The 26,056-nt window shown below is 39.2% G+C and overlaps 3 protein-coding genes across 3 annotated transcripts; all 3 read left to right on the plus strand.

Moving 5' to 3' along the window:
* The first annotated feature begins 602 nt into the window (after positions 1-602).
* LOC121515479 (E3 ubiquitin-protein ligase TRIM21-like) lies at positions 603-2,231 on the plus strand. Its single transcript, XM_041796275.1, has one exon. The coding sequence runs from the start codon at positions 603-605 to the stop codon at positions 2,229-2,231; it is 1,629 nt and encodes a 542-aa protein (XP_041652209.1).
* A 3,085-nt stretch (positions 2,232-5,316) lies between these two features.
* On the plus strand, positions 5,317-10,921 carry LOC121514560 (E3 ubiquitin-protein ligase TRIM21-like). The gene is made up of 2 exons (XM_041794711.1): positions 5,317-5,415; positions 8,710-10,921. The coding sequence occupies exon 2, from the start codon at positions 8,719-8,721 to the stop codon at positions 10,354-10,356; it is 1,638 nt and encodes a 545-aa protein (XP_041650645.1). The 5' UTR covers positions 5,317-5,415; positions 8,710-8,718; the 3' UTR covers positions 10,357-10,921.
* An 8,250-nt stretch (positions 10,922-19,171) lies between these two features.
* LOC121515691 (E3 ubiquitin-protein ligase TRIM21-like) lies at positions 19,172-20,569 on the plus strand. The gene has a single exon (XM_041796594.1). It carries the CDS (start codon positions 19,172-19,174, stop codon positions 20,567-20,569), a length of 1,398 nt encoding a protein of 465 aa, XP_041652528.1.
* The last annotated feature ends 5,487 nt before the right edge of the window (positions 20,570-26,056 follow it).

Genomic DNA, 26,056 nt, shown 5'->3' on the forward strand with positions numbered 1-26,056 from the left:
GTAGGGGAAGGGTGGCCAGAGTCAAGCTCAACACACGTGAACACACGTGTGCTGCTGGGCAGTCAAGATCAAGCTCGACAGCACCTCTTTTGTTTGGGCCCTTTCATCCTTGGTAATATGCCCCAAGACCCTCTGAGGTTTCCAGGCCCTTGGGACGTCCACAGCAAGACTAGGGGTTCCCAGCAACCCTTGTACCCATCCGGATATAGTACCCCTGGTCATGCTTACCCATCATATCCACCCCTTACTGCGGATGTGGACTTCCAAAGCATGACCAGGGTTGTGTTGGTCCTCCAATCACCACAACGACGCCTTACTTCAGCCCCATTTTTAGACCAAACATGCCTAAAAGTTTTGCACAGTACTGTAGCTGTCAAACTTCTGAATTCATCTTTTCAGGTCCATTTGTAATTCACTGTTGAAAAAGAAGAAGAATGTTTAGATTTAACCCCAAACATGGAGATAAAAGAAACATTTAAATGATAACCACATACTTTTCTAAAACCACACTTTTTATGACCTGCCTTCCTTTGACAAATAATTAAAGAAAGAGATGTTAAAACTGTCCCTTTTTACCCACTTTTGGTCCTCAGATTGTAGAAATGGCTGCTGCCAGCTGTCTGCTGACTGAAGATCAGTTCCCGTGCTCCATCTGTCTGGATGTCTTCACTGATCCTATCACCATACCATGTGGACACAACTTCTGTAAGAACTGCATCACTAGACACTGGAGAAATGAAGTCCTGTTTCAGTGTCCAAACTGTAAAGAGGTTTTCATAAAAAGGCCTGAGCTGAAGGTGAACACTTTTATCAAGGAGATGGCTGCTCAGTTCAGACAGTCAGCTCAGCAGAAATCCAGCAGCAGCAGCTCAGAGAGACAAGTTTCCAAACCAGGAGAAGTTCCCTGTGACGTCTGCACTGGAACCAAACTGAAGGCCCTGAAGTCCTGCCTGGTGTGTTTGGCTTCTTACTGTGAGACTCACCTGGAGCCTCATCTGACTATGTCAGGTCTGAAGAAACATCAGCTGATCGACCCGGTGGAGAACCTGGAAGACAGGATGTGTGAGAAGCATAACAAACTGCTGGAGCTGTTCTGTAGGAACGACCAGAGGTGTGTCTGCATGATGTGCACAATTTTAGACCACAAGACTCATGATGTTGTTCCTCTGGAAGATGAATATGCAAGAAAGAAGGCCAAGCTGGATAAGAGAAAGGCTGAAATGAATCAGATGATCCAGACAAGACGACTGAAGATTGAAGAGCTCAAATGCTCAGTGGAGCTAAGTGATCAGAACGCAGACAGAGAGATAGCAGAAGCTGTTCAGGTCTTCAGCGCTCTGATGGAGACTGTGCAGAGAAACCTGAACAGACTCATCGATTCAGTCAAAGAGAAACAGGAAAAGACAAAGAACCAGGCTGAAGGCTTCATCAGAGAGCTGGAACAGGAAATCTCTGAGCTGGAGAAGAGGAGCACTGAGGTGGAGCAGATCTCTGAAGACCACCTCCAACTCCTCCAGAACTTCACGTCTCTGAACGCTGCTCCACCCACCAAGGACTGGACTGAAGTCAGAGTCCGTCCACCTTCATATGAGGGGACTGTGGTGAGAGCTGTGAACCAGCTGGAGGAGACCATCAGTGAACAGATGAAGCTGATTGGTGAGTTGGAGCTAAAGAGAGTCCAGCAGTATGAGGTGGATGTGACACTAGATCCTGATACAGCGAATCCCTATCTCATCCTGTCTAATGATGGAAAACAAGTCTATCACAGTGATAAAAAGAATTTTCCAGACAGTTCAGGGAGATTTTATAATCTCTGTGTCTTATCAAAGCAGAGTTTCTCTTCAGGCAGATTTTACTATGAGGTTCAGGTTAAAGGGAAGACTAAGTGGGATTTAGGAGTGGTCAGGAAGTCCATCAAGAGGAAGGAAGGTATCGAACTTTGTCCTAAGAACGGTTTCTGGTCAATATGGTTGAGGAATGAAAATGAGTATGAAGCTCTTGCAGGTCCAACAGTCCGTCTCTCTCTGAATTCTTGCCCTGAGAAGGTGGGGGTGTTTGTGGATTATGAGGAGGGTCTGGTCTCCTTTTATGACGTTGATGCTGCAGCTCTGATCTACTCTTTTACTGGCTGCTCCTTCACTGAGAAAATCTGCCCATTCTTTAGTCCTTGCAAGAACGATGGAGGTAAAAACTCGGCTCCTCTGATCATCTCTGCTGTCAGTCAGACATAGGCTGACTACACACTAGTTAAATTTGAGCCTAATTTTAGGTCTGATAGGCAACTATTATCATCCCAATAATCCTCAAGTGTGTGGTGTTCATACAATTATTTGATTGCTCTGAATCAGATTGGAGACTCTCTGATTCTGCATCATAGATATCGGCTCAGGCTGCCTCTGACTACCATCAATTCTAAATCAGAGTGAGCAGTTTCAGTTGCATCACCAACCAGACGTTTCTTTCTTTTTGAGCTCACAGCATGGCAGGGAAACGAAAGAAAACCAAACTGTCCTCCAAAAAAGTTGTTGTTTAAAAAAAACCTATGTTGAAATTAGGACATACAAATTCAAACAATGAGAAACAGAAGCAAGATTATGAGAAATACTGTCATTTTTATGATAGAAAGTCCAATTTGGGGATAAGAAGTCAAAATTCTGACACACAAAGTCAAAATAATGAGATAGTCAGTCATAATTATGACTAAAAAAGTCTGAACTAGGAGATGAAAATTCAATCATGATTTAAAAGGTCAAAGTCAGGTTTATAAGGAAAAAAAATCTTCGATACAAACTTTAAATCATATTAAAAAAGTAAGAAAGTATAAAATATAAAAAATCATATTAAAAATGTCAAAATCAGAATGATGGGATACAATTTCATTATAATGGTAAAAAAAAAGTCGTAGTTATGGGATCAAAAAAGCCATGATAATGATTAAAAAAGTTTCAATCATGAGATTCATTTAAATTAGGAGATCGTGAGTAAAAATTATGAGTTTAAATTGTAACTTTTAATCACAGTTTTGACTTGTTTTCTCAAATTTCAAGTTTTCACTTTATCTCATCATTTTGATTTTTTATAATTATATCTTTTTATCTCTGTATAATGACTTATTATTGTAGAATTTAAACTTTTTATCTCACAATCGTGATTCTAAGAATTTCAACTGAAGACTGCTATTAAAATATTCCTAACTGTTTTATATGTGTTTCATTTCTAATTGGAGGAAATGGGCTTCCATAGAAAACGTTGTACATTTAATCCCAGATTTTGACCACTTCTGCTGTGACACCGTTTCACTAAAGATCAGTTGAGAGTCCAACGATAGATACGTTCCATTTCTGCTCAGTTCTTCACAATAAAAGTCTCCGCTTCTCATTACTAAGGAACAACATCAGGAAAATAAAGTGAATTCATCAGTAATTTAACAACTCAGACGTCTCACAGAAACGTGAGCTCATATTAGACATGGAAAATGAAATATTATGAAGGCTGCAGTCTTTAAAGGCAGGATGAAAATGTCAAACTGAGACTTTTCAGCACTGATCTGTCTGTCATCAATGTGATTGTGTCTCTGGTGACTCAAAAGTAGAGCTGACCGGACCAGTAGAGCAGACGAGTCCTCCATTTAGGCTGGAGCAGTTTTTTAAATTTAAGGAGTGTTGTGTTTTTCATGCTTCTTTATTCCTGTATGATTTTACTGCATTTATTATAATAATCAAATGTTATTTAAGAATGTGTCTCTACTGTCATACCTGGGCTCTAGGCTTAAATGAGCTGAGAACATGTATTAAAGGGCTTTTATATATGTCTTTGGGTAAATGTCAAATTTAAACCTTTCTTGTCTCACATGTTTTTGCTTTCTTTTGTCTATTAAAATAGAAAATACCAATGTAAACTTTAATGCTTTCATGCTTTATATAGTCTTTAAATGTTTTTGTAAATCAGGATTTGGTGCACCCTGATCTCTGTCCTGCAGAGCTAAATGATTAAACTGTGCACATATGGAGACTGGTGGCCCTCTTTAGGAGGGTTGAGGGTGGGTGGAGGTGGGAACTGGTTTGTTCTTCTTCTGTTCATTTAGTTCTCTGATAGAAAGAGACTTTCACCACCTCATAAGGAATAAGTGACCCACCTATGGACACTGCAGGCTGAGATGCAGGCCTTTATATTAGACAGATTTACTTTCAATTGTTTTCTGTTTAAAGGAAATGGTCAAATGTGTTTATGGATGCAATGTGAGGGTTCGGTTTTCCTTAATAAAAATATATGAACAGAGAGTTTGTTTGAGGGCTTTCTTCTATCACCACATCCCTGAATGCTGCAGCATCAACCAGGTCAAAACCAGGACCAGAGTGGGACTCATTTTCAGCCCTGGAGATTCATGGCTCAGGCCAGCCCACTTTAGTCCAACACCTTTATCTTCTATTGCTATGATTGTGGGTGTAATTATTTTTTCTAGATGTCACTCCAAACAAACTATTTCAGGTATTCACACTAGATGAACAGCTCACCTGCACCTTTAGTGTTCTTGACAGGAGAGACACTTCCAGTAGGCGTGTTACTGGCTCCTGGTTCTGGTACAAACATGAAGTTAGAAAACTGTCTTATAACTGACTGACCACAGGATTATTGTTCTTTTTTTTAAGCATAGACAGGTTTCACAGTGTGACAAGTCTCTAATAGTTTTACAAGTCTTCCCTTCTTACAGAGTGTTTAATTTTCAATCATATCTAAGCCAAGTTAGTTTAGAAAAACTCTGGTGAATGTCAGAATAAGGCTGGTGAAAGAGGCCCACTGTGAATAAACACTAAGAAAAGACTGATGTTCTACCAAAGCTGTTTTTGGCTTTGAAAAGCGCTGTTGCCTCAAAGCAGGAAGGTTGCTGGTTCGCTTCCCAAACAGGGCCTTTCTGTGTGGAGTTTGCATGTTCTCCCTGTGCACGCGTGGGTTCTCTCCAGGTACTCCGGCTTCCTCCCACCACCAAAAACATGCTCATTAGGTTAACTGATCACTCTAAATTGGCCGTAGGTGTGAATGTGAGCGTGCCTGGTTGTCTGTCTCTATGTGTTGTCTGTCTCTATATGTCAGCCCTGCAATTGACCGGCAACCAGTCCAGGGTGTACTCTCGCCCAATGACGGCTGGGATGGGCTCCAGTCCCCCCGACCCCCGACCCAGAACGGAATAAGGGGTATAGAAAATGGATGGATGGACATAACAGATCCTCCCTCACAGAGCTACACTGAGGAGGAGGAACACTTGAGGAGGGGCTTAGACGTTAAATTTCAGAAATGAAAGTGAAATTTTGAGTGAGCCACAGTCCAAGAAGAAGCAGTCGACAGAACTCTCTCTCTCCTTTTGAACTGAAATCATCAAGTTTTTCTCAACAACAGCATATCTACAGGTAAACACAGGTGAGTGCTGGTTTTTACATCTGTTTTTAGTGCACACTCAGCTACCATACCATAGAAATGTGTTATCATTTAAAAACACGTTTTCATTTTTCCTGTGACACAAAACAACTTAGAAATAGAAAAAGTTGTACAAAAATAAAGTTAAATAACAGATATTTAGCTAGACAATACTCAATCAAAGCTAGTTTAATTTAAACTAACTTCAGAGTTTCCTGCCCTGACCTTAAAACAGGAACTATGACTCAGACCCAGTGTTCGTAGCTTTCAGTCACATGACCTGCACAGGAAACTGGTATATAAAGAGTCACTTACAACATTTGATTTATGTGAAAGGATGGGGTTTCCAGTCAACAGTGTTAAAAGGAACCCTGCATGATCTGACAAGTTCATCTTGTTGGAGATAATTTTGTATCTCTTGTATGTATTTTAAACTAAAAACACTCTCTACATATCTGCATTTTGAGAACATTTGAGCTTATAAACTCACCAGATGAGTCAGGTTTTGGTCTGCACTGGTAGTGTGTGACATCACTTAACCGCAGCGCTCCCCACCGTTCCTATGCAGTAACCATTTTCAGATGGTTTTTCTGCTTGCAGCTGTTGCTGCCATAACAGCTTTCATACCAGACACGAGTTTGCTGTGTGTTAGCTTTGTCTCCCTGCTGTCAAAGCTGCCATTCCTCCTAAGTTTTACCTCAAAACTCTCTATAAGTGATTGGATTCAGTGTATAGTGGAAGTATGCCGATAGCTTTTCAAAATAAAACCATTATGTACATACAAGGGAGTTCCTCCAAAGAAATGCAGAAGTGGGCTTTTACTTTGAAAAGCAAAACCAGAAGTGTTTTAATACTTTATCTGCAACATTTTGAACTGTAAGGAAACAGAAAGCTTTATAAATAGTAGAAGTTTAGGGAACAACTTTATTAAACAGACACATTTTAGCTCGGGGCCTTCATCCGGTTCATCGAAAAACTGATTTCAAACATATTCTACTGATGTGGACGTAAATATTTGCAACAACAAGGTAAATATGGCTCTGTGTCATCATTTTCCTGTCTAGTTCGATGGATAACCACTCATGGTGAGGAAAACATTGAAGACTTCACAACTCAAAATCCTCCATGCGTAAGACACGCAGCGCACCAACATCTATCCAACAAGATGAACTTGTCTGATCATGCAGGGTTCCTTAAAGCCCACTGATAACAATAGTGTCCAAAGCTCATGACTGTCATTTCCCTTCTATAAATAAATGATTAAATTTTCTGCATGTTTTTTCTATCAATGAAATTCAAGCAGACACCTTGGGAAGAAGTCTTCATAAAAAACAGTCTCCATGTACTTCCTGTCACATGATGTTGAATTCCTGACTCATTTTATAAAGGGAAGAAAGATAAAAGATCCTTGCAAGAAAATGTGATTTTCATTTAAAAATGAAGGTTTTGTGGTTATTTATTATAACTTCATCTTGTATGTCTCTAGAATAACCCAGAAAACACAAACAGCCTAAATCAGATGTGTGGTATTATGTTTTTGTAAAAGTGTCTGAAGTAAAACTTGAGCGGTTGTGTTTAAAGTTTTACTTCAGCAGAATTTGTTCTGGTCTCCAACTCTAGATGTGGCTGGTGATGACTAAATGCAAAAAGAGTAAATTTTACTGTTTTTGAGTAAAATATTTCTATCCCTGGATAAAATATTCCCCAGGTTTTCAAGAAGGACCTGGATGCAGCTGAGGACCTCCACTTCACACCGGAAGTCGGACGAGCGCCGCCATATCTCATCTTCTAATACTGGAAGTCATTTTTAACTGAATGTCTTCTTCGTTGTTTGTTCTCCAAAAACTTGCACAATCCTTCTCTGATGTATTGAATGACGTAGCAGATTTGCCTCTGCCAATGTGGTGGCGATGTCAATGTTAGGCAAGCCAGCCAGTCTCCTATGGCATATTATGTCTGTGCTCCTTGATACGTGAACTTGGATCATAAATTGATTCATTAAAATTAATTTATATAGCTGCGCTTGTTAAACTTGTGTATTTTTCGTCTACTTGTATTTCCATATGTGACGGACTTGCAAAAAATAATATGGCGGTGTCACACAGAGAAAACAACGAAGATGTTCACAGTTCAAGTGACTTCCGGTATTAAAAAACGAGATATGGCGGCGATTTTCCAACTTCCGGTGTGACATGGAGGTCCTCAGCCGCATCCAGGTACTCTTGGAGATTTTCTGTGCACTAAAAGCATTTAGCCTGTAAAACACAAACAGGCTTTTATTTTGAAGTAGCAATAGACTTCTTGCAGGAAATGCCTCATTTTATTTTACCACTTAACTGCACATAGAACTAGGGACAAAACAGTGAACATATTCTGATATTTAACAGCAGACTGGTTTGAAATACATCAGGGGGAAGTTTATTCAGTCTAAAAGAAGAAGAAGCTGTCAGCTGCAGCATCAACTTAACTGTGGACGTTTTTTTCTTTATTTCAAGGTAAAATCAGGGACATTTCTCAGGACAGCACATGCCAGGGACGTTCTCCCAAAATCAGGGACGCCTGGTCACTCTAGTCTAAGTAGCAGCTTTTGTTGCCGGTGGGCAAATAACTTGGCTGCTCATATCTCGCTCATTTTTGGTGCAAGACTGATCCTTCATGGCCCAAATTTATCCAGAAATTTTAACCCTTTATGAGGCACTAAATATGTCAGTGTTCATTTCTTTATTCAGGCCTGTCTTCCTCCAGAGTGACCCCACATAGCAACGCAGTAGAATCAGTGAGTTTATAGCTGCTAGCAAACACATCAAGAACGTGGACATGCAGGAATAAAACTGTGGTAATAGTAACCTCAGATAACTAAAGGTCTGAAATACAGCCTTACATTAAGTGATAATGTCATAGGCTAGCTATGTGGCTATAGCCATAACTGGAAACAAGCTAACGATTAGAGCTGAAGATGCTAATGTTACCACTGACAGTATCGTACTGTCTGTTAAACCTAAAGGGCTGATTAATGACAACACTGTCGTTTGAGAACAGAAGTCCAGAAGTGAAAAAGTGTCATAAATGCTGTTATACCATTCTTGACTAATGAAAACAGCTCTTTTGAAATAATAAATATTCAGTTCCATGTTATTATTTGTACCCTCACTAACATTTTACCATAACAGTGGTAGAGACCAGGTATGTGGCCACCAGCAACAACAGTTACCAGTCATTCATGACCTGCCTTCATTTGACAAATAATTAAAGAAAGAGAAGCTAAAACTTTCAATTTTACCGTCTTCTTGTCCTCAGATTGTAGACATGGCTGCTGCCAGTTTTGTGCTGACTGAAGATCAGTTCCTGTGCTCCATCTGTCTGGATGTCTTCACTGATCCAGTCAGCACACCATGTGGACACAACTTCTGTAAAAACTGCATCACTGAGCACTGGGACGTCAATGCCAAGTATCTCTGTCCCAACTGTAAAGAGGTTTTCATAAAAAGGCCTGAGCTGAAGGTGAACACTTTCATCAAGGAGATGGCTGCTCAGTTCAGACAGTCAGCTCAGCAGAAATCCAGCAGCAGCAGCTCAGAGAGACAAGTTTCCAAACCAGGAGAAGTTCCCTGTGACGTCTGCACTGGAACCAAACTGAAGGCCCTGAAGTCCTGCCTGGTGTGTCTGGCTTCTTACTGTGAGACTCACCTGGAGCCTCATGTGACCATGTCAGGTCTGAAGAAACATCAGCTGATCGACCCTGTGGAGAACCTGGAAGACAGGATGTGTGAAAAGCACGACAAACTGCTGGAGCTGTTCTGTAAGAACGACCAGAGATGTGTCTGCATGATGTGCACAGTTTTAGACCACAAGAATCACAGTGTTGTTCCTCTGAAAGATGAATATGAAGGAAAGAAGACTGAGCTGGGAAAGATGAAAGCTGAAATGAATCAGATGATCCAGACAAGACGACTGAAGATTGAGGAGCTCAGACACTCAGTGGAGCTCAGTGATCAGAACGCAGACAGAGAGATAGCAGAAGGTGTTCAGGTCTTCAGCGCTCTGATAGAGACTGTGCAGAGAAACCTGAACAGACTCATCGATTCAGTCAAAGAGAAGCAGAGAAAAACAAAGAACCAGGCTGAAGGCTTCATCAGAGAGCTGGAACAGGAAATCTCTGAGCTGGAGAAGAGGAGCACTAAGGTGGAGCAGCTCTCAAACTCTGAAGACCACCTCCAACTCCTCCAGAACTTCATGTCTCTGAACGCTGCTCCACCCACCAAGGACTGGACTGAAGTCAGAGTCCATCCACCTTCATATGAGAGGACTGTGAGGAGAGCTGTGAAGCAGCTGGAGGAGACCATCAGTGAACAGATGAAGAAGCTGATTGGTGAGTTGGAGCTGAAGAGAGTCCAGCAGTATGAGGTGGATGTGACACTTGATTCTGATACAGCGAATCCCTGGCTGATCCTGTCTGATGATGGAAAACAAGTTTATCACAGTGATAAAAAGAATTTTCCAGACAGTTCAGGGAGATTTTATAATCTCTGTGTCTTGTCAAAGCAGAGTTTCTCTTCAGGCAGATTTTACTACGAGGTTCAGGTAAAAGGGAAGACTAAGTGGGATTTAGGAGTGGTCAGGAAGTCCATCAACAGGAAGGAAAAAATCGAACTGTCTCCTCAGAACGGTTTCTGGGTGATATGGTTGAGGAATGAAAATGTGTACAGAGCTTGTGCTAGCCCACCAGTCTGTCTCTCTCTGAAGTCTTGTCCTGAGAAGGTGGGGGTGTTTGTGGATTATGAGGAGGGTCTGGTCTCCTTTTATGACGTTGATGCTGCAGCTCTGATCTATTCCTTTACTGGCTGCTCCTTCACTGAGAAACTCTACCCATACTTTTGTCCTTGCAAGAACAATAGAGGTAAAAATTCTGCTCCTCTGATCATCTCTCCTGTCAGTCAGACATAGGCTGACTACACACTAGCTGACTTTGAGCCTGATTTTAGGTCTGACTGGCAACTATTATCATCCCAATAATCCTCAAGTCTATGGTCTATTTTATTGCTCTCAGTCAGAATGGAGACTCCCTGATTCTGAATCATAGATATCAGCTCAGGCTGCCTCAGACTGCCATCAATTCTCCATCAGAGTGAGCAGTTTCAGTTGCATCACCAACCAGACGTTTTTTTCTTTATGAGCTCACAGCATGGCAGGGAGAGGAAAGACAACTAAATTGTCCTCTTATAAAGTCGTATGTTAAAATTTTGTCATACACATCCAAACAATGAGAAACAAAAGCAAGATTATGAGAAATAATGTCATTATTATGATAGAAAGTCAAAATAATGAGATAGTCATAATTATGACTAAAAAAGTCTGAACTAGGGGAGGAAAACTCAATCATGATTTTAAAAAAGTCAAACATATGAGATAAAGAGCAAAAACTGAGAGATAAAAAGACAAATTGCAACATAAATTTGGGATTGAGGGGTAGTCATAATGATGTTTAAAAAGAAAAATTAACGTTCAGAATTACAAATAAAAGACTCAAACTATGAGATTAACAATCATACTATGTGTAAAAGGATTATGAGGGGGAAAGTCAGAATTCTTAGATATAAAGTCAAAATCATACAGAGATCAGAATTATGAGATAAAAAGTTGGAATTAGGAGATTAAAATTAATATGAGATAAAAATCCAGAATTATGGGATAAAATGACATAATTATAATTTTTTTTAAAGTCAGTAATGGGTTAAAAAGTCAAAATTATGACACTAAGGTTGAATTTTAAGATTTTAAATCATACTCATGAGAAAAAGTCAAAATTTTTAAATCTTAGGAAATTAAAATTAATAGCTAAATAGTGAAAATTTAATTATATTTTAAAAGTCAGGAATTTGAGGGAGAAGGGCAAAATCAATTGAAAAAAGAATAAATTGAAAAAATATATATATCAGAAATATGGGATCAAAAGTCATTATGATAAAAATCAGAACTACTGGAAAAAAATGCCATAATTATGATTTAAAAAAAAAACAGTCACATTAACGTCGTGAAAAGTTGGAATTTTGAGATAATAGGTCATTGTTATGAGAAAAGTCAGAATTATTAAATTTTAAGAGATAAAATTATGAGATTAATAGTCAAAATTATATTTGAAAAGTCAGGTGTATAAGGAAAAAAATCTTTGATATAGACTCAAAATCATGACAAAAGTAAGAAAGTATAAATAAAAAAATGAAATTCAAAAATTCAAACTCAGAATGATGGGATACAATGTCATAATAATGATTAAAAAAAAAGACCGTGGGTGCAGGCTATTTGTTTAATTGATAGATGTGAGCTGTGGCTTTGTCTCTCTCAAAACTGCAGCCGTTAGTCCCTGCTGTCTGCTGCCACCGTTTCACTACAGATCAGTTGAGAATTTAACGACAGACACGTTCTTTTTCTGCTAATACCTTCACAATAAAAGTCTCTGCTTCTTATTATTATAAAAGACCTTTAATTTTAAGGAGCAACATCAGGAAAATGGAGTGTATTCATGAGCAAATTAATAACTCAGACGTCTCATAGAATCGTGAGCTCATATCAGATCTGGCATTGTATGTATTAAAGGGCTTTTACCATAAAACACCAAATAATCACCGGGTCCCAATTAACCAGCGGGTCCCAATTAACCACTGGGTGAGGCAGTACATTTTGACAAATAAACGCCTGTTCCAAATAAATGCCGGGTGTAATTTATGTACAGCTCCAATATGTGACTGACATCAGATGAGAACCGTATAGAATCACCTCACAGCTCCCCCTCCCTTCCTGTTCTTCTCCTTGTTTGAGCTCTGTAGCTCCGCCCCTCTCTCTACGTGCCTCCTCGCGGGTGAGAATGTCCGCTGAATTTAATACTCACGGTGGCAAAGCGCTTGAGGAGTGATTTTGCTCTGCTTTTCCACTGAAATCAACGGCCGAATCACAGGCAAGAAAACACTTCATCTCATCATGAACAAATTCTACACAAGACCGAACACCGCCATAATTCCACCATTGAATCAACTTCTCACTGAGCTGAGATACGGAAGCTACAGCGGCCAATAGGAACGCTCCCTCTGACCTGAGCCTGATTGGCTGAGTACTAGCCTCCTCATTGGCTGGGGCACCCCTGTCCCTTGCTCATTTTCTCAAGTGAGATAGCAGCGCCATGGCCCGGTGCAGCCAAAAAATAAAAAGTACGACATTAACTTTAAACTGTCTGTCATAAACTTTATGTTTGTTTAGTTCCTTACCAGTATTTAAAGTGTTTAGAGAGTGTTGAGCTGACAGAAGAAGACAAAAGTATAACTATGGTACTGTAATCTTGTCTTAAGAATGTAAAGGTGATATTCATACTGGTGTAAATAAATAGTTTGATTAAATTTACCATATTTTCCAATTTTTGCTAAGCAAGATTTTTGTGAGAAAGGAATTAAACGCCTGTTCCAAATAGCCGCCTGGTCCCAAATAAACGCCTGGTCTGCTAAGTGATTGAGACAAATAAACGCCTGGGCTATTATTTGGTGTTTTACGATATACATGTCTTCGGGTAAATGTCAAATTTAAACCTTTTGTGTCTCATCAGAAGTTACTGATACTGATGGTCTCACGTTTTTGCTTTCTTTTTTCTTTTAAAATAGAAAAAACCCATGTAAACTTGTCCTTACTTGGCTTTCATGCTTTTAATAGTCTTTAAATGTTTGTGTAAATCAGGATTTGGTGCACCCTGACTTCCATTCTGCAGAGCTGAATGATTAAACTGTGCACATATGGAGACTGGTGGCCCTCTTTAGGAGGGCCCAGGGTGGGTGGAGGTGGGAACTGGTTTGTTCTGATTCTGTTCATTTAGTTCTCTGATGGAAAGAGAGTTTCACCACCTCATAAGGAATAAGTGACCCTCCTATGGACACTGCAGGCTGTGATGAAGGCATTTATATTAAATTGATTTACTTTCAATTGTTTTCTGTTTAAAGCAAATGGTAAATGAGTAAATGGATGCAATGTGAGGGTTCTGTTTTCCTTAATAAAGATATTTGAACAGAGAGTTTGTTTGAGTCATTTTTCACTGCACTATTCAAATGTTCCTATTTCCTGTGAAAACAGTCACAGACTGATGGGTAAATCATGGCTACTTCATGGATCAGTGGGGTGTAGACTTTAGTCTTGACATCACTATAGCTCAGGGTTTTGTTATTTTAACCTTATATCTCACCTGGTCTTATTGTCTTAACATAACCACACATCTGCAATAACTTAACAGGCATTCAGACACACATCGTTCACACTTCTGTCACTAGCTCTCTAGATCACGGTAGAAATTAGCCTAGCTGCTAGCTTAGTGAAGCAATAGCTTAACCTCAGTAATATTTGGCCAACTTTCCCACTCTACCTGTGACAAACGGTTTCTTCTTACATAAAACTGTCTCTGAAATGATTTAAATCTGCTTACCTGAAAATATTCACAAACTGAAGAGCACATTGTTGTAGCCATGCTGCTGCACAGCTTCCTGCTACAACCGTGTGTTCATACTGAGTAAGCCAAGACAGAAGGGCTAACGTGGCGAATGTGGGAACTACACCTAATCCACTTAGTAGAGCCTTCTGCCTGTGGTTTCATCTTTAGAGGATTAACAAAAAAGACATGCAGAAAAATATCTTAAGAGCACATTAAATGGATTAAACTTCTTTAATAGGATGGATCACACCGTTTAACAGTAATAATAATAATAATAATGTTTAAAGGGTTGAGGGGCTGCCTTCTTATGAGTTTGTAAAGGTATCATCCTCACATAAAGACAAAATAAATTGTATGTGTGACACAGCAAACAATAATCATTTCATAACAAAAAGACTTCAAAATACGGTCATATTCACAAAAAAGAGAAACTGTGCTTCTTTTTTATTGATTCTATTTGAGATTTTATTCAAAACAGTTCCTGTCTGCAGAGACACAGAGGGCCACATCACAGACTCTCTGTCTCTGTATTCTGTGCTATTCAGGCAGACAGAATGGCAGTCAGCATAAGCTGCTAGCAACAGAAATGGTCAAGCTGATTAAAAAAAAATAGATAACAAGACATTGAGTATCTAAGTTACTGGTGTGGATTTAATCTTTAGATACCCTAGAAAGTCCCCAACGTTCCAGTCTTGCCAGAAAAAGTTCCATTAGGGCTAAAATAGCATGGGTAGCAGTAGTCAGAAGTTTAGCCAGGAACAGAATCGTATACTTTTACCTGCCTGCAAGAAAATAAATGAATAAATAAAATATTTACGTTTGAAATCAATTTTATTTCAGAGTTCAAAAAGCTGATAAAATTATTGGAATAAAATATTAGTGTATCATGTTTTCATTATTTCTGAATGTTATTTATTTAAAGTATGCCTTTTTGGGCTGCAGGGGGAAAAGTGTGGGGTTGTTTCAAGTGCACAAAAACTAATAATGTATCTAAATCAAAGTTGTTGCTAATCATTGACAAATCCCAGACTGGTAATCCCCACACAAAAATCCCCACTTTGTGTTCATCAAATAGGAAATCATATTTTTCGGTCAAAAAAGTGCCATTATGTAAATAAACTATACCAAGGGTTAAAATTATGAAAATAAATTCACTTTTTATTTACATGATGAGGAATAAAGTAAAAGATTTTAAAAAATAGATTTTGTTTTCCTCATGTTTAACATTCTTAAATGTATCTGGTGACCTAAAAGAGCCTTAAGAGGAAAAGTGTGATATTTTTAAAGGGGGGCCAGGGGGTTACATTATTTTCCTTTAAATATTTGTCTGTTTAAATGTCATGTGGGTGCTATGTGAGGATTCTGTTTCTTTCATAAAAATGTATGAACAAAGAGTCAATTCTAAATGCACTGTTTTAATCTTCTCATTTCCTGTCAGAATAATCGCCATCTGATGGGTAGATTACAGTCACGTCATGAGTCATGAAGTAAAGGAAGTTTCTTCTGGGTGTTTCCAAAGGGAAGCAATAAAACCTGAGAGGAGGAGCAACACCTGAGACGCTTTAAAGCCAGGTTACTTCCTGGAAAAGTCAATGTTAGTGTGAAGCAGAGCTTCTATCACAAAGAGTCTTCTTATTCTCTCTGAGGACCGCTGCGCCGAATCCTTCTAGTTTTTCTCAACTCTCTGGCAGAGTCGCTTCCAACTACAGGTGAGTACACGGCCCTTTAAGGCCTCAATGCTCTAATTTGATGTTTCAAGTAAAATTCATGTGTAAATCTGACTTTATCTGTCAGAAATGTTTGGAGTTTAAAAAGGGGATTTTATAATGAAAGAGTTAATGTTGGGTCTAGACCTGCCCTCTTTGTAAAGTGTCTGGTTGTGAATTTTTGGGAATTAGCATAAGCTGGTTTATTTGCATTGTAAATACAGCATCAGATGCTCCAGGCTCCTTATATCTAAGGTCATTAAACTATGTAGTGTACTTTCACGGGCAGACTCTTTAACCAACATCCCAAGAGAAAGGGTTAGATCGGTGGTTCCCAAACTTTTTCATTCTGCCCCCTTTGGCAGATGAAAATATTTTCAGCCCCCCAACCTGTCACCGTGTGTATCAGCTTGTAAAAACATGCAAACCTAAGACAAACCCACCGTCATTCACAACTCTTGCCAATTCCTTTTCCTTTTTGTAATTCAGCACAAACTAGAAATCTAAACATTTGGAGGTTTAAAAATCTGGTGTTGCTTAGCCTTGCCTTGCTGCGCCCCCAGTTATGACCCATGACCCTAACCCTAACCCACAGCCTCTTTGGGAACCACTGGGTTAGATGGATCATATAGTTTGATCTAGTCTGCATGTGCTCTCATTGTTTTATTGCTAATGAAGTCATTAAGCTGAACTTATGCAACAGTGAATTCTGACCTTTATTGATAAGAGCAGTCTGATGCCACTTTCTGCACCCGACTGGCCACACCTGTGTTTGGGGGAAAACAAGTCCAGTCTGAATGGTGGGAGATTAGATGACAGCAATAGCAACATAATTAAATAAGAAAGCATTGGGTTTCATGCTGCAAATGTTTTAAAAATCACTAACAACACATTTTAGCCCAAGTTAATGAGTGAGACTAAAAGCAGACTTGAGCTGGAAATGTTAAAGTACCCTTGAACAACAACTGTCACCTGTTAAAGACGACTATACATGGTTCCATATATATCCCCAAACTACAACATATAACAACATTATCATTTAGATCTTAACACTAGAAAGATAAGGCCACTTGAAAGGCTGAAATACTACCAATCACAGTAAATGGAATCATAATGGATTGACAATCCTAGAGTTTCACAGCAGAGCCTCTGATTGGTGGGATCTCCTGTAACCGTGGAAACGTTTGCCATGCCCACAAAGAAAGTGTGTCAACTGTTGATGATGAGAATGCATGCCGCCTTTAAATTAATTAATACATACAAAAATATATTAGAAAATTATCATTTAAATGTAAACTCTAAAATAAATAAGTGTAGAAAAAGGTTGCATCCAAGGTTTAAAAGCTTTAAAAACTATCCTTAACAACAAATCAAATTAATCACAATGGATTGTGGGACATGTAGTTTTTTCATCCACATATAGAAATATGTACACAGTCTTGTCCATTGCCTTTTCAGTGTCTGAACAATGTTTTAAAACCAAAACAAATGTTTAATAGTCGTGAGTGTTCAGGATTCTGTTTGGCTTGGTTGATGCCTTAAAACAGATGCAATTAGGATCCAACAAAATGTCTATGGAGGATTTGCATGGTGAATTCCACTTCCCGAATCAGTGTCAATTGCTCTGTAACAGCAGGAGCTGTTGTCTAACTCACCACAGGCTAGCTAGAGACCTCAGAACACCACGATCGGGAGGCCTGTAAGGATGGAAATACACGCTAAAACTTTTAAAATAAAATCAGATAAAAACTCTGGTTGTAAGACTTAGGCACTAAGTTAAAAATTAAAAACCTGACCTGCTAACCTAATTAGTTAACGGCCTGAGGGTCAGCCGATCTTAAGTGACGGCAACTTTTGACGGGAACTTGTTCCAGAAAGAAATGTTTACAATATCACTGTCAGTAAGAGGGCGGGGCTGATCAGGTGGAGAAAGTCTTGGGGAGAGTGTTATTAGAGGACAACAGGAAGTGTCTTTATCTGCACTGAGATTAGACTTTGTAACAGGGAACACCAAGAAGACTGAATGACTGAGCCCGTCTGATGTGTGTGCTTCTTTTCAACTCAAAGGTTTATAAAGAACTCTGACACAGGCAGAGGCAAATATAAGAACAAACATCAGAACCCAAACAAGAAAAAAAGACCAAGATGATACACAAGCAAAACAAGCGTAGTAAGGAACCAGTGAAAAAAGATTTCAAAAGTGTTCAAGCTCTGCCAGGCTGCATGGGGATCTGCCAATCTAGAACATTCCACTTGTTTTTGAACCATTTCTGTGTAGCTTTCTCTGTATGCTTCGGCTCATTGTCTTAGTCGAAAATAAATCTTCTCCCCAGCTGTAGTTCTCTAGCACATGCTCCACAGTGGGGATGGTGTGTTATGGTGATGTCAGTGTTTGGCGTCTTGTCTGGTGACCAAAAAAGCTCCATTTTGGTCTTTCTTCCTCCTGACCATTGAGTCTCCCACATGCCTTTTGGTGAACTCTAGTCCAGATTGGATCTGAGTTTTCTTCAACAGTGTCTTTCTCTTTGCCACTCTCCCATAAAGCTCTGACTGGTGAAGAACCCGGCCAACAGTTGTTGTCTGCAGAGTCTCTCCCATCTCAGCTGCTGAAGCTTGGAACTCCTTCAGAGTAGTCATAGGTGTCTTGGTGGTCTCTCTCACTAGTCTCCTTCTTGCACACTCACTCAGTTTGTGAGGACGGTCTGATCTAGGCAGATTTACACATGTGACATATTCCTTCATTCCTTCATGATGGATTTAACTGAACTCTGAGGATGTTCAGTGCCTTGGAAATTGTTTTGTATCCATTCACTGACTTACACTTTTCAAAAACCTTTTCTCTGAGATATTTGGAGTGTTCTTTTGTCTTCATAGTGCAACGGTAGCCATGAATACTGATTAACCAGTGACTGGACCTTCCAGACACAGGTGTCTTTATACTACAATCACCGAGACACAGTCACTGCACTCAGGTGATCCCCATTTCACTAATATGAGACTACTAGCATAAATTGGCTGCACCTCTGTTGAATGAGGTCAGTCAATTTAAAGGGAGTGAATATTTATGCAATCATATGTTTTACATTACAGATTTTTATTGATTGATTTTACTTTAAGGAAACAGTTTTCATTAGGGTCTTTTTTTGTAAAAAAAAAAAAAAAAAAAAAAAAAAAAGAGCAAAATTTCATTGAACATGATTGATTTATAAAATCAATAAAAGGGCCAAACATCTAAGGGGGTTAGTACTTTTTATTGGCACTGTATAATTATTATACAGACTGCTCTGCCCGTGTGAAGATGATTGTATTCTGATTTACATGCTTGGTATGGGCCCAATTGGTATAGGCTTAGCTTCTCTTAGATATGAGTAGGGGGGCCGATAGGAAACAAGATTGGGAAGCACTGCTTTAAACAGTAAGGTTGGAGTCCACAGTCAGAATCAGTTTGGCCAGATTGACGCTCTACTGCACGGTAAAACAATTGAAATGAAATTTCTTTCTGCGTTGAGTCGGACAGGAGCTGTGCCTTCAGAGTTTCACATTCATTTTTACTGATCATTATCCCCTCTTCTGTTGTCCTCTGATTGTAGAAATGTCTGCTGCTAACTGTCTGCTGACTGAAGATCAGTTCCTGTGCTCCATCTGTCTGGATGTCTTCACTGATCCTGTCAGCACACCATGTGGACACAACTTCTGTAAGAACTGCATCACTAAACACTGGGACGTCAACGCCTCATATCGCTGTCCCAACTGTAAAGAGGTCTTCAAAAGCAGGCCTGAGCTGAAGGTGAACACCTTCATCAAGGAGATGGCTGCTCAGTTCAGACAGTCAGCTCAGCTGCAGCTTTATCTGACCATGAAGAAACATCAGCTGGTCGACCCTGTGGAGAGTCTAGAGAGCAGGATGTGTGAGAAGCAGGCCGAGCTGGGGAAGACGAAAGCTAAAATGAATCAGATGATCCAGAAGAGACGACTGAAGATTGAAGAGCTCAAACACTCAGTGAAGCTCAGTGATCAGAATGCAGACAGAGAGATAGCAGAAGGTGTTCAGGTCTTCAGCGCTCTGATAGAGACTGTGCAGAGAAACCTCAACAGACTCATCGATTCAGTCAAAGAGAAACAGAGAAGGACAAAGAACCAGGCTGAAGGCTTCATCAGAGAGCTGGAACAGGAAATCTCTGAGCTAGAAAAGAGGAGCACTGAGGTGGAGCAGATCTCACGCTCTGAAGACCACCTCCAACTCCTCCAGAACTTCACGTCTCTGAACGCTGCTCCACCCACCAAGGACTGGACTGAAGTCAGAGTCCATCCACCTTCATATGAGGGGACTGTGAGGAGAGCTCTGAACCAGCTGGAGGAGACCATCAGTGAACAGATGAAGAAGCTGATCTGTGAGGCGGAGCTGAAGAGAGTCCAGCAGTTTCGGGTGAATGTGACCCTTGATCCTGATACCGCACATCCTGAACTCATCCTGTCTGATGATGGAAAACTGGTCAAACACGGTGACATGAAGAAGAATCTCCCACAAAGTGAAAATAGATTTGATTTCAATAATTGTGTCTTAGCAAAGCAGAGTTTCTCTGCAGGCAGATTTTACTACGAGGTTCAGGTTAAAGGGAAGACTAAGTGGGATCTAGGAGTGGCCAGGAAGTCGGTCAACAGGAAGGAAGATATCACACTGTCTCCTAGGAACGGTTTCTGGGTGATATGTTTGAGGAACAAAAATGAGTACAAAGCTTGTGCTAGTCCACCAGACCGTCTCTCTCTGAAGTCTGGTCCTGAGAAGGTGGGGGTGTTTGTGGATTATGAGGAGGGTGTGGTCTCCTTTTACGATGTTGATACTGCAGCTCTGATCTACTCCTTTATTGGCTGCTCCTTCACTGAGAAACTCTGCCTGTACTTTAGTCCCTGTAACAACGATGGAGGTAAAAACTCTGCTCCTCTGATCATCTCTCCTGTCAGTCAGTCTTTGGCTGACTACACACACTAATTATTTTTTCCAGATAATCCTCAAGTGTGGGGTGTTCATACAACTATTTGATTGCTCTGAATCAGATTAGAGACTCACTGATTCTGAATCATTGATATCAGCTCAGGCTGCTTCAGACTACCATCAATTCTAAATCAGAGTGAGCAGCTTGAGTAGTATCACCAACCAGACGTTTCTTTCTTTATGAGCTCACAGCATTGAAGGAAAAGTAATGACAACCAAACTGTCGTCTAAAATGTGAGTAGATGCATCCATTACTGTCTTCTAAAACAGTTGGGTTATCATGAAAAAAGTCTTAAGTTGAAATTAGTACATAAAAAGTAGGGATGGGACCGATTCGATCCAATATCGGTATTGGGTCCGATATGGACATAATTAACAGATCGGATATCTGACTGCCGCCACCGATCCAAGTGACCAATCCAAATCCATCCTACAGTTTGCGGTAGACCATGAACGCACCGCAGTCTAACACGAGACAGTCTGCGTGTAACTGAGCTAGTATTAGTTAGGATGTTCTTAGTGGTATAATTATATAGTCGATTAAACGTAAATCTATATTTAGAATTGGCAATACTAGTCTCAAGATGAGAGAACACAAAGAAGAGTGGGTGTGACGTTAGCCTGATATACTCTCTACAGCGTGGCTAGCATTGAAAGCTAGCGCCACCCGCCTTCGTTTCTCTTTGCAGATTAATATCGTGCTTTGATATTTCGCCTTTTCTCACTTCGGGTGAGTAGTCATACGTGAGCTTAACCCTCGACAGCCCACATACCACTTTATTTCCATTTACTACTTTGGAAAACTGTCTTCCTACTATATGCTAACAGATAAGCCACCGCAGACATTTTCATTGTTTACATCCGGCGGTGAAGGGTCAGACAGGAAGGCTGCGGCCATTAACTGAAGCTACAGCGGTCTCTAGTGGCAGAAGGTTCATTAAAGACTATATAGACCGGGGTTTCAAGCCTGTGTTCTTAAAAAATGATAGGTAGTTTAACCCACTGTTAAAGTAGTAGTTTAACCTACTTGAGTTACGCTATTTAGGGTAAGCATTGTTGTTTATAACTTATACTCGGTTGTTGCTTTTTGGATGATATTGATATTTATTTTTAAGTAATAGTTCAAATAAATTTGTCTGGAATATATTTAAATTCAATTCATTTTTGTATTTTTTTTGCTTTGTAATATGAGGAGCTGGGTGGTTTACTAAACCCTCATGTAACCTCACACATTATACCAACAACAATAATAACTGTAAAAGAAAAAAAAAAAAAAATATATATATATATATATATATAGATAGATAGATAGATAGATAGATAGATAGATAGATAAATATAGATATATATAGATATATGTATGTATATCGGAATCAGTATCGGCCATGTTGATCAGAATCGGATCGGAACTGAAAAAAAGTGGATCGGTGCATCCCTGATAAAAAGTCAAACAATAAGAAACACAAGCAGAAATATGAGAAATACTGTCATTATTATGACAGAAAGTCATGATTTTGGGATAGCAAGACAAAATTCTGACACAAAAACTCAAACATATGAGATAAAGAGCAGAAATTAGTTAAAAAGTCATATTGCAACACAAATAAATTTGCCTAAAAAGGAGAATTTGTAGTTCAAAATTAAAATTCATGCCAAAAAGGCATAATTATAAAATAGATTTGAATGAGGAGAAAAAAGTAGGAATTTTAGAATTAAAAGACTTAAATTATGAGATAAACCAGGGCTTTTCCTGCACATAGAATTACAAGGCAGCCACCTTGAGCTCTCAAAACTTTGACATCATGAGAAACTGTATTTTCTGACAAGCATTACAGCAGGTGGGTGACATTTTTAACTGATATTATGGTATTACACCAATATGGCGGCGCTGGGCCCAGGAGTCGCTGCCAAAACTGCCAAAGAAGAAGAAAAGAACTGCGAGTTTCCTCTTACACTGAGGAGAGCGCAGAGGAATGCCGCACCCTGTGTGTTTGTGTGTGAGCTAAAGACACACAAACTAGAGGAGACTTTTAGCCTTAAGGATGAACACAGGGCTTTATCATCTCTGCATTTCTCCCTCCACTTAATGCAGTAGAACAGCATACCATATATGGACGCCTCCCACTGTTGCTGTCACACACACAGGCTGGTGAGCGAATGTTTATATATCGTACTGTCTTTAAATAACCTGACATGCCACATGGACTTGTTTCACACATCCATCTGGAAAACCTTCAATATACAGCATTTGGGAAAGGGGCGGAGCCTTTAATAAAAACCTGGAGAGTGACTGGATGAACGTTCTGTCTGTCATCTTTACTGGCCAATCAGAGCAACAAAATGCGTGATGTGGCTGTAGCGAAGTGCGCCCCAATCGAGGAGTAAGCTCCATAGAGATCTGCATAATGCGAACCATGGCGACGGTAGACATGTCAGTACACGACTTTTGAAAAGAAAACAACTCACTGCTGTTCTTTGCTCCTCTTTTAATGAAGAAATGTCGTCAAGTTCTGATAAAACTGACACTTTAGCAGCATCCACGCTAATCTCTTCCACCGTAATTGCACGGGCCTTTTGTTGCTGCTTATGTTGCAACTCCGCCACGCCCAAAGTACTGCCCTTCGACACTGATTGGTCCTGTCACTTGCTAACCGGGCCCGAACGGTTCAGACGGGGCTTTGCAAGATGGATTTCCCTTTGAGAAACAAGAAAACAAGCGTATCCATCTGCTGTGCAAAGTTAGTCCTTTAATTTAAACGATTAAACCCCTGTGTGTCATTACTGAGACTGAGCGTCAATCAGACGTATCACTGAAGAGGAATTATGGATCTGATTGGCAGATTTTAAACATGATCAAAACTCGCAGTGCTCACAGACCCGTCTGATAAGGCAGAGAGAAGGAGAGAGGAGGTCAGGTAAACGATGTGAAGCAACAGCTGAACTGACCGGTCACTGATTGTATTTATGAGATATTTCATGTTTCCTCCAGCTGCAGTAAACTTCTTAGTTGCATTTAATTTATTCATCAAAAATATAGGCAAAGAGGAATAAACACAATGTTGGTCCTTGTAGAATGTGAATTTAACCCAGAAATCTCATTATATTTTACTTTTATTATTCACATATTATTTTAGATAATTCATCATAATATATTGTTAATAAATAATATAAAAATGAACATAAACACACTCCCAGCATAGACAATGGAATAAAGGTAAATTAAATAAAGGGTTTAACAATTTTTAGGTGGAAATTAGTTTCAGTTAAAATCAGAGATGGTCATTGAGGTCACATGACTTCTTTATGTGGACAATGAGTTATTATGGACATACAACTGAACATCCATTAAAGAAAGACTAAAAAAGCTTTTTCGATGTTAATAAAAGCTTTAAGCCTCTTAAATCCACTCTCAAATTGTACTAAATTGATGTAATTACCTTTAAAATGTACAAAATCTTCTCCTGGGGAAGCACAACCCCGGCCCTCTTCTAGAAAAGTTGGAGTACGCATGTTCACAATGGTACCACCTCTGCCTCAGTTTGAGCCAGGAAAAACCCTGTAAACAATAATTATGTTGTAAAAAGTCAGGATTATGAGGGATACAGATCACAATTCTAAAATATAAAGTCAAAATTAAAAACAAATCTAAATTATGAAATTAAAAACATGAAGTTCTGAGAATAAAAATGAGAATGAGACAAAATGTTAAGATTAAAAAGTCAGAAATGTGGGTTAAAAATCCAGAATGGTGGGATAAGCGTCATAATTGTGATTTTAAAAAAAGTCAGAGTTATGGGATGAAAAGTCAAAATTATGACTTTAAAAGTTGGAAATTTAAGATAGTAAATGAAAATGATGAGAAATGTCAGTATTATGAAATCTAAAGTAATAAAACAATGAAATGAAAAGTCAAAATTATATTTAAAAACTTAGGATTTTGAAGGAAAAAAGTCAAAATTCATAGATAAAAAGTTAAACAAAAAAAAAAACCCAGCAACCACGAACATGAGATCAAAAGTCATTAATAAAAATCCAGACCTATGGGATATGATGTCAAAATTTTGATTAAAAAACAGTCAATAATGAGATGAATAGTCAAAATTATGTCGAAAAAGTCACGTTTATGAGGAATAAAGCCAAAATTCTTCAATTATAAACTCAAAATCATGATACAAGTCAGAAATTAGGCGACAAAAAATTGAAATAATTGTGTTTTTCGTGCTTCTTTATTCCTGTATGATTTTACTGCATTTATTATAATAATCAAATGTTATCTAAGAATGTGTCTCTACTGTCATACCTGGGCTCTAGGCTTAAATGAGCTGAGAACATGTATTAAAGGGCTTTTATACATGTCTTTGGGGAAATGTCAAATTTAAACCTTTCTTGTCTCATCACAAGTTACTGATACTGACGGTCTCACATGTTTTTGCTTTGTTTTCTTTTAAAATACAAAATACCCATGTAAACTTTAATGTTTTATGCTTTAATAGTCTTTAAATGTTTGTGTAAATCAGGATTTGGTGCACCCTGATCTCCATTCTGCAGAGCTAAATGATTCAACTTTGCACATATGGAGACTGGTGGCCCTCTTTAGGAGGGTTGAGGGTGGGTGGAGGTGAGAACTGGTTTGTTCTGATTCTGTTCATTTAGTTCTCTGATAGAAAGAGACTTTCACCACCTCATAAGGAATAAGTGACCCACCTATGGACACTGCAGGCTGAGATGCAGGCCTTTATATTAGACTGATTTACTTTAAAGTGTTTTCTGTTTAAAGGAAATGGTCAAATGTGTTTATGGATGCAATGTGAGGGTTCTGTTTTCCTTAATAAAGATATTTGAACAGAGACTTTGTTTGAGGGCTTTCTTCTATCACCACATCCCTGAATGCTGCAGCATCAACCAGGTCAAAACTAGGACCAGAGTAGGACTCATTTTCAGCCCTGGAAATTCATGGCTCAGGCCAGCCCACTTTAGTCCACCACCTTCATCTTTTATTGCTATGATTGTGGGTGTAATTATTTATTGTAAATGTCACTCTAAACAAACTATTTCAGGTTCACCTGCACCTTGAGTGTTCCTGAAAGGAGAGACACTTCCAGTGGGCGTGCTACTGGCTCCTGGTTCTGGTTCTGGTACAAACATGAAGTTAGAAAACTGTCTTATAACTGACTGTCCACAGGATTATTGTTCTTTTTGTTTTTAGCATGGACAGGTTTCACAGTGTGACAACTCTTTTATAGTTTTACAATTCTTACATTTCTTACAGAGTGTTTATTTTTCAATCATTTCTAAGCCAAGTTAGTTTAGGGAAGCTCTGGTGAATAGCACTGTGAATAAACAGAAAGTAAAGACCGATGTTTCACCAAAGCTGTTTTTAGCTTTGAAAAGTATTTTACCAAACAGACATAACAGGTCCTTCCTCACAGAGCTACACTGAGGAGGAGAAACACTGAAAGAGGAGAGGCTTGGAGTTAAATTTCA

Source organism: Cheilinus undulatus, linkage group 9 (genome assembly GCF_018320785.1).
Source record: "Cheilinus undulatus linkage group 9, ASM1832078v1, whole genome shotgun sequence".
In the NCBI taxonomy this organism is placed as follows: domain Eukaryota; kingdom Metazoa; phylum Chordata; class Actinopteri; order Labriformes; family Labridae; genus Cheilinus; species Cheilinus undulatus.

Excerpts from the sequence above, each read along its gene's own strand:
- LOC121515479 (XM_041796275.1), top strand. The coding sequence starts at position 603 with ATGGCTGCTGCCAGCTGTCTGCTGACTGAAGATCAGTTCCCGTGCTCC.
- LOC121514560 (XM_041794711.1), top strand. The coding sequence starts at position 8,719 with ATGGCTGCTGCCAGTTTTGTGCTGACTGAAGATCAGTTCCTGTGCTCC.
- LOC121515691 (XM_041796594.1), top strand. The coding sequence starts at position 19,172 with ATGTCTGCTGCTAACTGTCTGCTGACTGAAGATCAGTTCCTGTGCTCC.